The sequence below is a fragment of the Macrobrachium nipponense genome, chromosome 5 (assembly GCF_015104395.2).
Source record: "Macrobrachium nipponense isolate FS-2020 chromosome 5, ASM1510439v2, whole genome shotgun sequence".
Lineage (NCBI taxonomy): Eukaryota > Metazoa > Arthropoda > Malacostraca > Decapoda > Palaemonidae > Macrobrachium > Macrobrachium nipponense.
The window spans coordinates 70,992,730-71,009,164 of record NC_061107.1 but is presented as its reverse complement, the minus strand read 5'-3'; the positions used below and the strand labels follow the sequence as shown (position 1 = coordinate 71,009,164).

The window sequence follows — 16,435 nt, the reverse complement described above, 5'->3', positions numbered from 1 at the left end:
AACGAACACATTTCAAGTTTTGATCAATTTCCTAATCTTCTTTCGAAGCGGAATTTTCGCTCTCATCCGTTCAGATATTCAAATATTAACACTCGGCTGAGTACCACTTACCTAACCATCATTTTAGTATTTTTTATAATTAAGGAGGGGCCTTAAGGGCGTAACCTCAATTCCACGTCGTCCTCCTTTTCGTCTTCCTCCTGCCTCCTACATCTCCCCCGCCCCCTCCTGCCTCCTCTTCCTCCATGGCGTAGGAGGTGCTGGTATTTTATCTCAGGGTGTGCCAAATATTTTGTTTTTTCGACGTTATGTTACTCCCAAAAACTCCCTATGGACCTTGGATTAACTATGTTAATTGGGGACTTTATGCTTTATTGTTATTTTTCTTTAATGTAAAAGGTCATGATGCCTTATTAATTACTGTGTGTGTGTGTGTGTGTGTGTGTGTGTGTGTGTGTGTGTGTGAGAGAGAGAGAGAGAGAGAGAGAGAGAGAGAGAGAGAGAGAACCTGTAATTCCTTCTTTTTATCATTACGAATGCCTTTAGAAACGATCGCTGGCTGATAATATGACTCATTAGTTTTTCACCCTAATCACTTGCTGATAACTGCACTCAATTGGTTTTTCAGCCAATTAATGAAATTTTGGAGCATGTAAAAGACAGACTGTGTGTGAAGAGAGAGAGAGAGAGAGAGAGAGAGAGAGAGAGAGAGAGAGAGAGAGAATTCGCGCAGATGCAGGCGTCCTTGTAAACGAATTTAAGCATCCAATTGTTTGCAGTTACTTTTAAAACAACTGCAAATGCACACTATCTTTAGCGATAAGTTATTGCGTGCATAAATGTCTCTGGGTGCGTGAGGGTTTGTTCATGAATTTTCATTAACATTGTTGTTTAGACGCTTATTTACTTTGGCGTTTTTCTTATATTGACATTTTCTTTTATGAATAATGGCGTAGTTTTTATCATCGCCAACGCATGCTTTTACCATTACTGCTGTTTTAAAAAAAGCTGCAAGTAGCAGACTGGAGATGATAATGATGATGATAATGATCTAGCCTAGACATAAGAGCTTCACCACCTCGCTTTCGTAAGAAAGCAATCTGCCTGCACTTTCCTCTACGAATACAATGGAATACGTTATTGTAGCGAGGATCGTTTGTGTAAGAGATAGCGCGTAATCACAGAAACTGTCTTCAGGACGTTTTCTCAATGACAACGCAGACCTTCATTCTCGAAAACAAACGAGCACCGAGAAGAGAGAGAGAGAGAGAGAGAGAGAGGACGGGAGGGAGACGAGAGAGGGAAGGAGAAGAGCAACAAGGAATTGCGACCGGGAGCGCGGAAGGGGGGAGTGAGGAGAGGAGCGACGAGAAAGAGAGGAGGAGAGAGAGAGAGAGAGCGAGAGAGAGAGAGAGAGAGAGAGAGAGAGAGAGAGAGAGAGAGAGAGAGAATGTACCCATGCAAATGAAGGACTATGAAGGCACCGCCTTGTCACGCTGTTTACGTTAAGAGAAGTGTATAATTATCTGAGGAAAGTCGCATTCCACCCTTCCTTTTCAATTCATTTAAAGAGAGAGAGAGAATAAAAAAAAGGGGGTGGGGTGTCTAGCGGTTTTGGGACGGGGGAGAGAGAGAGAGAGAGAGAGAGAGAGAGTCACTTCGAGGAAAATGTGAAATGGGATGCCCGGATGGGGACTGAAGTGCTCAGAGGTGGTTGTGATTTCGTCATGCCAATGCCAAAAGCTCTCCTCTCAGAAGTCATCGACAGACGTATTTTACCAAGGGGTTTCACATTGTTCTCTCTCTCTCTCTCTCTCACACACACACACACATATTAAGAAACGTACATTTAATGGTGTATTCTAGACTGACTTTGACTTCTTACGCAACAATATGACAAATGTACTAGGGGTAAACATTAAATACCACCTAAAAAAAAAAAAATTTTTTTAAAAGGATCTTAATTGTCGCTCGAAGCCTAAAATATACATGTTTTTTTATACTTCCCATCAAATTTAAATCAAGAATATGTAAAATCTCCTCTCGGAAATTGTTTACCACATTCTTGCACTCAAATCTGGGAGTAATTCAAGATCATTAGAGCTCTGGGACCGAAAAGAGTTGGATGGGGCAGACCCACCGATCCCTAATGAAAATTTCATTCCCGTGCTTTTACTTTGAGTATGGTTTTCAATTATTAGTTCTGGCGATTTCTATGACAGTGTTCCCTTTTTTTTTTTTTTTTTTTTTTTTGTAGTAATGTTGACTTCTATCCCAATACATTATTCCTGTGACTTGAGTGAGTGGCCCCTTATGACTCGAAGGAACAAATTGCTTGACACAATTATCATAGAAGAGGCCAAACCTGAACTAAAACATAACTAACCTTCTTTGTGTTTTTATTCGTGCATTAAGCACACACACACACACACAAACACACTCCCACAACACATAAAGAAACGCACATTACCACACACACCCCTCCAACCCTCCGTAGGCATGCATACATGCAACTAAAACTGCATCAACAAGCAGACCAGTATAAATGCAAGCACTGTAAACAGCACGAGATCAAATGGTCACAATAACCGAGGCAAATAAGCATTTCTCATCTTACAAAGATAAACATTCAGAACGCTGCTAGAAAACGGATTCATAATTTCACACTCCAAGCATGGAAAGACCTCTCGCTCTGAGTCATGGAACATGCTGGCATCGCAACGCCATATGAATGACGACACCCTGCAAAATATATGACATACGCGCTAACTCAAGCGGAATTCTTCCCCTTGCCAGTCTAAATCGCAGTCACCATTACTTGAAAAATAAATCACTGTCACTCGTTTTACGTAGACGAACAAGGCGTGACCCGGCCTCCGGCTTACTCGTGGCGCGTGCTAAAATCTGCGGTCAACTATTATACAGCGTTGCTTCACCAACGAAAATTTAAAATAATACGCTATTTTTTTAAAATTCCTGTACTGTTTAACATGCACATTATTTATTTTTTACATTTCCATTCTAATAAATAAATCAGAGCATCCTATCCTAAAATTCCTGTATCTTTAACTCGAAACGAAACACATTTTTCAGACGGTTTTAGGCTTTCCTACTACCTCCCTCCCACCCACCCCCACCCAGACAAAAACAACAATATAGTTTGCAGGCTTACTCCCCGAGTAAGCGAAAATACCTTGGCAGGACTGAAAAGGCATGAGGCATTATCGCAAGCACCCCCGTAGTAGAGGAAATCATTATAAGGAATATATTGCTTTCAGAGTATCAAATGATGTGCTTTCTATGCTACGTCGTAACCATCGAATATACTAAGTAATAATGTGATACGGTGAATAAATGAGCTGTGGAATTATATGATATCCGATAATTACTTAACTTGAATACGTCTCTTCTTTTATCAAATTAGCTTTGGAGCCAACTGGATATTTTCAGCAAAACTGGTATCCAGAAATCAAGAAGGTTCTTAATTCGAAGGACTGACTACTACATATCTTTTCACTGCTAAAAACCTCGCTCCCATCACAGACTGGTTACTGAAAAGTCTTATTAAGACTTGCTGATGAATGTGATCCCCACGACTCAATCGTCACTGAGATTACCTTCATATATGGAATACTGATGACCTTGGTTTTCATGCCCTGAGAAACTCTTATTAATTTTTTGTCAAGATAGCATGAATAATTCCTAAAGTAATTTACACCGTTCGTCGATACGTGATCCAGCTGCTTATGTACATTATTATTTGAAAGATATATCACCTAGTTTATGTATTTCCTTTAGAGATGTCCACTTAACCCCAGGGATCTGAATTGTTCCATTATGTAAACATAAATTATCGACCAAAAATCGGTTTATAAGTTTCCTTTGAAAAAAGTGACTAAAACGTCAACGTTCAGAGCTCTTGCCAATTTTCTTCGATAAATATTCCATCCGGAATTCTGTCAAAACCTGTTGGGGAAATAGTTTGAGAATTCGACAAACATCTGCAATGCAACTGCGAAGAGGTCTGTCACTGTTCTTACTATTGACTGTTCACGTGAATCAATTGGTCGTGCATCACTATCTCCCTTTACTGGTATCAGCTCTCAGTGAACACTTTTCATACAGTGATTCTTCCTCTTTACAGGAAAATTGACCAGACACTACCCAGTATCATTTATAGAGTTACACCTACGCCTTAACAAGTTTCATAGTTCGATACCGACTCTTTTAAAATTTGAACTTATGTTTAGACAGTACGTTGACGGATCCGAGTGAAGTTCTAACCTTAAAAATTAAATAAATATCTATAAATATGTGATTTTCTTTTACATTTTAAGCTAAATCTGAAAATAACTAAATTAAATCAACAAACATTTATAAAATATGTTATTTTCTATTACATTTTAAACTAAATCTTAAAATAACTAAATTAAATCAACAAAAATGTATAATATTTTCCTTTACAGTTTAAGCTAAATCTGTAAATAACTATGATTCGACAGCGGCTGAATGTGATTAGTTTGACGTTGTGCCCGCACTTCTGACAGGGGAGAAGAACCTACTATGATATTCAACCCTTACTAGGGCTCATACTATGTATATAAAGAGTTTTCTAGGGTGCTATATATACTACCTCTTATAGAAAGGAGGAGATGTATGTCCAATATATACTAGCCACTCTCGAGACAAATTCAGCTTGCACAGCGTAAAAACACATCGAAGCGGTTCGCCAAAGTTATGGCTGATGATAAAGTAGATAAAAGTCGGAATCGTGTCAGAGAGAGGAGAATGAAGCCTTTGCTGTCAGGAGTACGAGTTGTATGAGACGCAGAACTACATGTATCAAAGTAACTAAAGATTCTTGGCCTTTGGGCCTAAAAACTATATTCCATTCAAAGTAAGCACCCGGATGCCATTCCTGTGTGTTTGAGTTTTACATCAACATGCACAGGAAAGCATTACTATTACTACTAGCAAACTTACCCATCTACGATGGGTGGGGTGATAAAATACGGGTGCAGAAGTGAAAAATTTATATGTGCTATTTGTTCAGCAATATTAAAATAAAGGCGATTTTTATACATACCTACTGCAGAACCTCTTTGTACACAATATTATCAGTTTGTCCACAACTTAATTTCAAGTTGGCAGAGTCAGTTGCTCTGCTCATTGCCACATACAGTTGGCCATGCGTGAACATGGGTGACAGCAGAAACACACCAACACGATCCAAAGTCTGGCCCTGCGACTTTTTTGCAGTGAATGAGAAGGCCAGGTTGATGGGAAACTGCCTGCGCTGTAACTGGAACGGAAACTGGTTGTCCGAAGGCATCAAAGGAATCCGGGGGATGAACAGACGTTTGCCGGTGTGAGGGCCCGTTGCTATCACTGCTTTGATGACGTGGGAGTTTAGCTCCATTACGGTGTACCTCGTTCCGTTGCAATGTCCATTGGCAGGATCGAAATTCCGAAGCAACATTACTGGGCAGTACTTCTTCAATGTTATTTTGTCCATTGGAAGTCCAGATGGATTTAAGTTATTCAAAAAATCTTGCGGATATTGATGATAATTTTCATCTTCTATTGTGTCCGAGCTGAAATATTCGCGACTTTCTCCGGGGAAGTTGTACAGAAATTATGTATGAAAAATCGTAAAGTAACTAAGTCAGGGAAGTCTACGGGAATAAACAGCCTCGTTTCACGGCCAGAAAACAGCTCCGTTTCAGGGAATCACTTCCTCACCCCCACCCTACAAACGGAGGAGTAGGTTGGATGAAACCCCATTACAAACCATCTTAGGAGTCCCCACCATAACCCTGCCAAGTTTCATGGCCATCTGACCAACCGTTTGGCCGTGATTGAATGACAGACAAACAGACAGACATTACGCCCATTATAGTATGATATTAATAAGAGAAAACATCCATAAGGTGAAATTAGAATGCATGTGCCACTGTTATTATGAGGCGAGGTATTTACTTTTTATCACAGCAAAATATTGAAAATTTAACTCTCTCTCTCGTTAAAATTTGTTATATTGTTTTCTTTTTCCTGTACCTCTATGTGTGGCACCGATTCCTTTGCCCGATGCCTAATGCTAGCATATATCTCTCTCTCTCTCATGTTATCATATGTATAACTCTTGTTAGTAACTCTCTCTCTATCCCTCATCCCCTCCTACTTCTCCCTCCAACCCCCCATTTCCCCCCCCCCCCCCTCCTCCCACCCATAATCCCGAGGAGCGCTTCAAGAGGGTCAAACAAGCGACCTCACTCAGTTATTCATTGAGAAGTTTATTTATTTACCCAGTGTCCTTCAGACGTGTTTTTGGTTTTGCTATTCAAGGAAACTCATCTGTCACTTTAGTCACGAAGCTTTTTGGTTGGTTTACACAGGCAATTGTTCTGCTCTGTTGAGTGTTTATATCAATATTTTTTACTTATTTTATTTTATTACTCTGGTGACACTCGACAATTCATTTCTTTTATATGTAAGCAATGAAGTGTGACTGTTTACATCAATATTTTTACTTTACAGAGATGACTTATTTTGTTTTAGTACTGTGATGACACTCGACAATTCAATTTATTTCTTTTTTACTTAAGCACTGAAGTGTGCATGCTGTGCATACCTGCGCATGCGCCAATCAAGTACTTAAATATAATGGTTATTTCAAAACAAGGCGTGATCTGACCTGCAGCTTACTCGAGACGAGTGCAAGATTTTCCCCTCACGCGTATATTGTAAACATTATATTCCTAACTTAACGTAAACTAAAACGTGCTAAATTCTACAGTAAAATAGAGACTTGTTTCACTAAACAAAATTATGATAAATACTCTATATTTCATTAGAAATAATACTTCTGTGTTTAAAATGCACATTATTTTTTTACATTTTCATCCTATAAATAAATCATAGATATCCTATCATAAATTTTCCGCATCTTTAACTCAGGGCGAAACAACTTTTTCAGACATTTTAAGGCTTTTCCTTAGACCTTTCCTAACCCCCAAACAACAACAACAACAACAACAAAGTAGTTTGTAGTCTTACTCCCCAAGTAAGCGATAAAGAACGTAGCTTTCAGTTATCAAATTTTTTTTTCTTTTCTTTTTTTTGGGTAGTCTACATTAGAGAATTACGTTATCAATGTTTATATGAACATGTGCAAGAGCTGGTATTCACAGACATTCAGCAGAAATGCGTATTCCTTAGTAATGAATGTTTTTGCGCATGCACGAACTTAAAAATTCCAGTAAGATTGTGATATAAATTAGAACATAAGTTCCTCGTTGGACGAGTAGGTTACGGGCTCGACTACCGATCTCAGGGTCCGGGTTCGATTCCCCGTTCTGCCACAATAAGCTGTAGTGACCGTTGCTAAGTAACCAATTGGTTCCCAGGCACGTCAAAATATCTAATCCTTCGGGCCAGCCCTAGGAGAGCTGTTAATCAGCTCAGTGGTCTGGTAAAACAAAGATATACTTAAGCGTCAGTTGTAACTGATACAAACTAATTTCACAGTTTCGTTTACTGATCAAAATACCACTTTTCTCTCAAAAGTCGTTTATTTATTTTTAAGAATTTATCGGAATGACATGCCAACATTATAATCCAAGCAGATGTTTATTGCAAAAATACGGCACTATGAGAGATATTTAGTCTAAAAGCTGAAATAATCTTTTTCCGCGTCTGACAAGTTATGAAAACGTAATAGCATACCATTCAGCTTCCAGATATGAACATAACCCCCTAACAAAAGAATTTTTTTTTTTTATATTTTGTATCTTTTATTTGCTCGATTCGGTCACTTCCAACACCATCTTGAATACTGCTGTACTTTTCAATGGAATTCTATCCTAGATTTACTTTTACGTTATGGCCCTGACATAGTCTGACTGCAAATAGATTTACAATGAATATTGTACTTGAGAGAGAGAGAGAGAGAGTCTGCCTGTAAATAAATTTACAATGAATGCTGTGATTCGGGGGGGGAGAGAGAGAGAGAGAGAGAGAGAGAGAGAGAGAGAGAGAGAGAGACTGTGTCTTACCAAACAACCTAAGTGACAAATTATCTGACCCCCCCCCCCCCCCCCCTTGCACTGCAGTTCTTCATTTATCGCTTTCCCACTTGTACTTCTGAGGAAATCTCCTCTTATCGCATAGCTATGTAACCGAGCCTCTTTGATCCCACTCCTGACGTCGTTACTATATATATATATATAAAAAAAAAAGTCGGTACATTAAACTTCACTGATACACCTCGCAGATATGCTTTTAACGCAAATTTTCTTGTGCCATATCATATTTCCAAAGCATAATTGAAATAGATAATACTCTAAAAAAAATTACACGCATATAGTATGAATGATTTTTTCCTTTATATCTAGGTACATTTAATTCTAAAAAGTGAATAATGTAGACATACTATATATGCTTTCCAAGTTTCTGTATTTTTAAAATCTAGATAATGCTCTAAAAAATAAAACAAATACAATAAAATATTTTACACGCATTTACTACGTAGTATGAATCATTTATGTTATATATATATATATATATATTATATATATATATATGATATATATATATATATATATATATATATATATATATATATATATATGACGGTACTTACTCTTCGCACACAGCTCTAAGGTAACGTGCACCGATTTGGAGGCTGTAATTTAGGGAATAGAATGATCTAATCTTAATCTCACCTTTGCTGAATTTTCTCACTCTGGAATTATAAAAAGTTATATTTGTTGGGAGAAATTAAACTGATGTGTCCTTATATATGTTTATTCTTCGCTGGGGGTTCTTATAAATTTTCCACCAATGAGTTTCTGGGCTCTTGGACTGATAAAACTTAATTCTTTGAAAGGCACTTGTTGCAATTACGAGTCTATTGGCACGAGGGAAATTTACTGAGTATTGATTGTAACTTATCACAGTCTATTGATTGATTCGCACCACCACACTTCTGCACTTTCCCTCACTTCTGTTGTCTTCCGCTTCTCGGTTTTATTGCCGCGCCACTGCAGTTCTCCCCATATCACATTTCCGTGATTCATATACATATATCAAGCTACATGTGATATGACTTATAGATTGGCTACGTGCTGTCAAAAGCACTACAAACGCTACCGGAGTCGAGGTGGGTTGATGTTGTCTCCAAACCAACTAATTACCTGCGCGAAAGGTATTTGAGGGTGAGAGGCGACATGAACTTTTAGCTCCTCTCGCGGTGGTGTAGCAGGTAAAAGCTTCACTGACGTTCCTGGATTTGAAAGGATACATGGGTTCGCGCCCTGGTCCAGGCAAGTCTATTATCGAGAAAAAAATTCCCTTCGGTTAAGCATATATGAAAATATATTAATTCCGAGGTAGAGCGAATTAGATATTAAAGGACATTGTAGCTCGATATATATATATGGTATATCTATACTATATATATATATATATATATATATATATATATATATATAGATAAGACATATTAATGAATCATTTATGTATATATTATATATATTGGTACAGTCAATCTAGGTACATTTCATTCTAAAAAATGAAAAATGTAGGTATACTATATGCTTCCCTGATGTCTAAATTTTTAAAATCTAGTTCCATACAAGTACTATAATGGTGATGGCATGTATTTAAAGTATATATGTGTGTGTATATATATATATATATATATTATATATATATATATATATATTATAATGGTGATTTCATGTATTCTAAAAGTCTTCATATAACTGGGGAAAAAAACAGCCAGCACACACCCATTTTCAAATACGGTCAAATGCATACCATCATAATCAAGAATGCAACTGAACAACTGGCTCTAAATGCAAACGCAATGCATATTATGATTTTAATTAAGAGCGATCACGCACCTGTTACTTCACGTAACAGCAACACTGACAGACGTCACTCTGCTTTGAAAAGCAACAATGAGCAGACGGAACCAAAGGAAACAGAAACGTAACACCGCACAAACATTTACCTGTCTGTCGCTTGAACCTTTCCTGTGTCAGAAGGGAGGAGGAGGAGGAGGAGGAGGAGGAGGAGGAGGATGAGGAGGAGGAGGAGGAGGAGAGGGGATGGAGGAGGGAGGGAGAGGTAGGAGGGGAGTGAGAGGGGAGGGGAGGGGAGGGGAGGGAGGAGGAGGGGGAGGACGGGGGGAGTGGGGAGGAGGTCCTCGGACGAGGGGGAGTGGGAAGGGTATAGAGGAAGGGGCACAGGGCAGCGATGAATACGACGATCTCATTCATCATCACCGCCGTCGTATCACTCATCTCCACCGAGTAGTAACGCCGGTCATTCATCCTATGCCAGAGTTTCTGTTTTGAAAGGCTGCAGCAGCCAGCATCCACAAGGGTTAAAAGGGGTTTGCAAGAACAAGGTGATATCGACGGGTTTTTCTTGGGACGGAGATTATTTTTATCCGACGATTGGTTTCCCGTCTAACTGACGGAGCTGGTCCTGAATTTGATGTTTTTATTTGCTAAGAAGTTTATTCTGAACTCTGTTGCACCGACATTCACACTACGGGACGCAGATTACCGAGAAGTTAACTTGTATTGCACCAGGTTAAGTTAGGTTGCAAATATATAATTAATACGTCGCTTGGCTGTGGTAAACATAAAGCAATTATCTTCGAGAAGATTCTATGGTTAGCTTTTAAAATATGACGTCCAGCTTTTTTCAGGGAAGGTCCCACGACTCTTCGATCTAACACATTTCCGGGACGCTTCAAACTAAAACATTCCCGGGACGTTTCGAGCTAACACACTCCCGGGATGCTTCGAACTAAATCATTCCCGGGATGCTTCGAAATAAAACATTCCTGTGACGCCTCGAACTAAAACATTCCCGGGACCCTTCAAACTAAAACATTCCCAGGACGCTTCGAACTAAAATATTCCAGGGACGCTTTGAATTAAAACATTCCCGGGATGCTTCGAACTAAAATATTCCAGGGACGCTTCGAACTAAAACATTCCTGGGACACTTCGAACTAAAATATTCCAGGGATGCTTTGAACTAAAACATTCCCAGGATGCTTCGAACTACAATATTCCAGGGACCCTACGAACTAAAATATTCCTGCGATGCTTCGAACTAAAACATTCCCGGGATGCTTTGAACTAAAACATTCCCTTGACGCTTCGAACTAAAACATTCCCTTGACGCTTCGAACTAAAACATTCCCAGGACGCTTCGAACTAAAACATTCCCAGGACGCTTCGAACTAAAACATTCCCAGGACGCTTCGAACTAAAACATTCCCGGGACTCTTCGAACTAAAATATTCCAGGGACGCTTCAAACTAAAACATTCCCGGGATGCTTCAAACTAAAATATTCCAGGGACACTTCGAACTAAAACATTCCCGGGACGCTTCGAACTAAAATATTCCTGGGACACTTTGAACTAAAACATTCCCAGGACGCTTCGAACTAAAATATTCCAGGGATGCTTCGAACTAAAACATTCCAGGGACCCTTCGAACTAAAATATTCCTGCGATGCTTCGAACTAAAACATTCCCGAGATGCTTCGAACTAAAAAATTCCCTCAATGCCTCGAACTAAAGTATTCCCAGGATGCTTCAAATTAAAACATTCCCCGGACGCTTCGAACTAAAACATTTCCGGGACGCTTCAAACCAACAAATTCCCGGGATGCTTCAAACTAACACATTCCCGGGACGCTTCGAACTAACACATTCCCGGGACTCTTCGAACTAACACATTCCTGAGATGCTTTGAACTAACACATTCCCGGGATGCTTCGAACTAACACATTCCCAGGACGCCTCAAACTAAAACATTCCCGGGATGCTTCTAACTAACACATTCCCGGGACTCTTCGAACTAACACATTCCTGGAATGCTTCGAACTACACATTCCCGGGATGCTTCGAACTAACACATTCCTGGGATGCTTCAAACTAACACATTCCCAGGACGCTTCAAACTAAAACATTCCCGGGATGCTTCGAACTAACACATTCCCGGGACTCTTCGAACTAACACATTACTGGGATGCTTCGAACTAACACATTCCCGGGATGCTTCGAACTAACACATTCCTGGGATGCTTCAAACTAACACAATCCCAGGACGCTTCGAACTAAAACATTCCCGGGATGCTTCGAACTAACACATTCCCGGGATGCTTCGAACTAACACATTCCTGGGATGCTTCGAACTAACACATTCCCGGGATGCTTCGAACTAACACATTCCCGGGATGCTTCAAACTAACACATTCCCGGGACTCTTCGAACTAACACATTCCCGGGATGCTTCGAACTAACACATTCCCGGGATGCTTCGAACTAACACATTCCCGGGATGCTTCGAACTAACACATTCCTGAGATGCTCTTTGAAACTAACAAATTCCCGGGATTGCTTCCCGAACTACCACATTCACCAAGGGACGCTCTAGAACCTAAAAACATTTCCGGGAATGCTTCGAACTAACACATTCCCGGGACTCTAAGAACTTAACACATTCCTGGGAATGCTTCGAATAACAAAACATTCCCGGATGCTTCGAAATAACACCAGTCCTGGGATTGCTTCAAACTAACACAATTCCCAGGACGCTTCGAACTAAAATCATTCCCATTGCCTTCGGGAACTAAACACATTCCCGGGACTATTCGAACTACACATTCCCGGGATGCTTTCGAAAACTAAACCAACACATCCTGGGATGCTTCAAAAACTAACACATTCCCCAGGACGCTTCGAACTAACTCTAATTCCCGGGATTACCTTCGAACTAACACATTCCATGGGATGCCTTCAAACTAACAACAATTCCCGGGAAACTCTTTGAAACTAAACACATTCCCGGGAATGCTTCGAACTAACACATTCCCGGGATGCTTCGAACTAACACATTCCCGGGATGCTTCGAACTAACACATTCCCGGGATGCTTCGAACTAACACATTCCCGGGATGCTTCGAACTAACACATTCCCGGGACACTTCGAACTAACACATTCCCGGGACACTTCGAACTAACACATTCCCAGCACTCCTCGAACTAAAACATTAATTTACTCAGAGTTCCGTCACCTCGAAATAAAGCAATTAGATAAGAAGGCAGGCGGTAAACAATAATAATTTCGCGACGCTGACAGTTTGACAGGTTGAAAATGAACCCGTCTGACAATTAGACAGCAAGTCATAAATATGCGTCGGGAACTTATCTCTTTGGTATCAAAACGACCATAGGAGGAGAAACACAAGTGGGAATTGCCAATAAGGCGCTGACTTGCATTCAACCTGTTTGCAGACTTAGTATATTAAATGCGTTTGTGAAGTTTGCGCATTAAGTTACAGGCTAATTTTCTTTCTTTTTTACTGTAGTGTGGACTCACACTGAGATCAACTTAAAAATAGACAACAGATGTGATATTCTAAGAATTAGACCAGAAATGCTGCAAATGATTGAGCACGAAATTACAACGCTTAAATCAAGCACAAGTTTAAAATACAATCTGAATTTTTCCATTTAACAAAAAAGTTAATTTAAAAGGTGAAAGTTGGTCTGCATTACCAAGGGCATAAAAAATTTACTCACCAGGACATTTAAAGAATAAAAAAAATATTCTAGTGACTAAGTAATCTCATATTACCCAAATCACATCATGAAGATTCATCTTTGCCCAGAAAAGAAAACTGGAGAGAGAGAGAGAGAGAGATAATATCAGCATCCGGTCACAAGATCTGCCAAACGTTTCGGGATGTTGCTGCTGGCCTTACCTAAACAAACAGTCACTGATGGCTGGTGTTTCATTTGTTTCTTGACACTAAATTTAGTTCATAAATATACCCATCTTGCCAGAGAGAAGCTCTTACTCTAGTTTTAGCACATGCTGCACGATTTTATGAGGCTTATTAATTCCCACGGGAAACACGTATTAGTGTTACGATATGGACAATTCAAAGATGTACGTATGTATGTGTGTATATACAATATATATAATATATATATATATATATATATATATATATATATATATATATATATATATATATATACATATACATACATAAATATATATATACATATATATATATATATATATATATATATATATATATATATATATATATATATATATATATATATATATATATACCCTTAGGTAGATATATATATCGATATTTTTATTTATTGGAAAGATGGGATTTGGGCTTAGTAAAATATACCTTCTTGACACATCTATCAAACAAACATAAATAAATGTGTAAAATATGCTTATGACTACACCCACATACACGAAATATACGCTCGCGCCCTCGTATTTGTAATATTAATACATTAATATGAAAGAAGAATCATTAAAAACCTACGATGTATAGAGAAGGAATTAAATTTACACGATCATCTATTCAATGTCACGTCAACCGAAAAGGCAATCTCTTGGAACATGTATGTGTGTGTGTGTGTGTGTGTGTGTGTGTGTGTGTGTATATATATATATATATATATATATATATATATATATATAATGTATATATATACACGGTCATTGTAATGGTATTTTCTGTATTCTGCTATTATCCCACTCTAATTCTAACTACTGCTTATTTTCATGTTCCTTGAAATCTATATATTATATATATATATATATATATATATATATATATATATATATATATATATATATATATATATATATATATATATTTATATATATATATATATACATACATATTTTTCCTAACAAGTAAATTTCTTTTACTGGCTCCTCACTGACTCACAAACGTTTTCGAATTTCCCTTACAAGTTAATGTCTTTTACTGGCACCTCATTGGCTCACAAACGTTTTCAAATTTTCCTTACAAGTTAATGTCTTTTACTGGCACCTCATTGGCTCACAAACGTTTTCGAATTTTCCTTAAAAGTTAATGTTCTTTTACTGGCACCTCATTGGCTCACAAACGTTTTCGAATTTTCTTCGTTAATGTTCTTTTATGGACCTCAATGTCACAAGTTTTCTGAATTTTCCTTACAAGTTTTAAGTTCTTTTACTGGCACCTCAATGGCTCACAAACGTTTTCGAATTTTCCTTACAAGTTAATGTTCTTTTACTGGCACCTCATTGGCTCACAAACGTTTTCGAATTTTCCATAAAAAGTTACTCTTTTACTGGCACCTCATTGGCTCACAAACGTTTTCGAATTATCCTTACAAGTAAATTTCTTTTACTGGCGCCTCATTATCTCACAAACGTTTTCGAATTTTCCTTACAAGTATATTTCTTTCACTGGCGCCTCATTGGCTCACAAACGTTTTCGAATTTTCCATAAAAATTTAATTTCTTTTACTGGCGCCTCATTGGCTCAAACGTTTTCGAATTTTCCTCAAAAGTTCATTTCTTTTACTGGCGCCTCATTGGCTCACAAACGTTTTTGAATTTTCCATAAAAAGATCATTTCTTTTACTGGCGCATCATTGGCTCACAAACATTTTCGAATTCAAGTAATTTTTTTTTAAGCGAAATCGTATGCATAAACGTTTATCGTGCACTAATATCTCGGTGCGATTCAACCTCTCCAAATAATCTCACGGAAAACGTATAACACTTATCGTCAACTTCGAAATGCTACGAATGCAATATTATGCCCGCAAGCTACCAGCTTTTCAATATAACGGAAAGCTAATCAAAATGCGCATATCGAACAATAAACGTCAATGTACTCGAAATGAAAATTTCCAAACGATGAAAACATATTAGGCTGTCTGCCCGAAAACTTCAATAAAATCTGATAACAATGACAACGACAAAGACTGAAAGACAAACAATATAAAAACGATGAAAACTTATGTCATTTGTTCGAAAACTTCAATATAATCTAATAACAATAACAACAATGATAACAATGAAAACGAGAAAGACTGAAAGATAAACAATATACAAAATACAGTGATTATTCAAAGATTAACCAATGCTCGGCTATGGCTCAGAATGACAAGAGAATTGGACAGTGGTTATCAAAACAGCCATGACGCGAGACGTATAACCATGCTAATAACCAATATTAATAATATTAATACAACACTGATTCCCCAGTGAATAACCACTGCACCGAAGACTTAATCGTGTACTCACCAACGCAGGGGTTGTGCCAAGGTAGTTATCAGGAGGGGGAGGGGGGAGGAAGAGGTTGATGCCTGGAAAAATATAATAGGTCAGTTAGAAATAGCTGTAAGTTACTGTGATAACAAAAATGCGTAATTTTATTTTGTCTATAATTATAAACACACATACAGCACCAACAACAACACACACATCCTATATATATATAATATTAATATATAAATAAATACACATACACACACATATATATATATATATATATATATATATATATATATATATATATACATATAT

The 16,435-nt window shown here is 38.1% G+C and overlaps 3 protein-coding genes across 3 annotated transcripts in view; 1 reads left to right on the top strand and 2 right to left on the bottom strand.

The window, feature by feature from the left end:
* Window positions 1-16,435, top strand: part of LOC135215395 (ADP-ribosylation factor-like protein 4C) — a 145,859-nt gene that overhangs the window by 48,678 nt on the left and 80,746 nt on the right. The gene's annotated exons all lie outside the window — the stretch shown is intronic.
* The window catches only part of LOC135215394 (neural-cadherin-like), a 1,007,823-nt gene that overhangs the window by 952,043 nt on the left and 39,345 nt on the right, over window positions 1-16,435 (bottom strand). The window contains exon 3 of the mRNA XM_064249987.1: window positions 16,154-16,215. The gene's annotated coding sequence lies outside the window, so the exon portion shown is untranslated. The remainder of the gene's footprint in view (window positions 1-16,153; window positions 16,216-16,435) is intronic.
* Window positions 2,654-10,337, bottom strand: LOC135215819 (uncharacterized). Its single transcript, XM_064250770.1, has 2 exons — window positions 10,016-10,337; window positions 2,654-2,742 (listed from the first exon to the last, which is right to left on the bottom strand). The coding sequence occupies exons 1-2, from the start codon at window positions 10,335-10,337 to the stop codon at window positions 2,654-2,656; spliced, it is 411 nt and encodes a 136-aa protein (XP_064106840.1).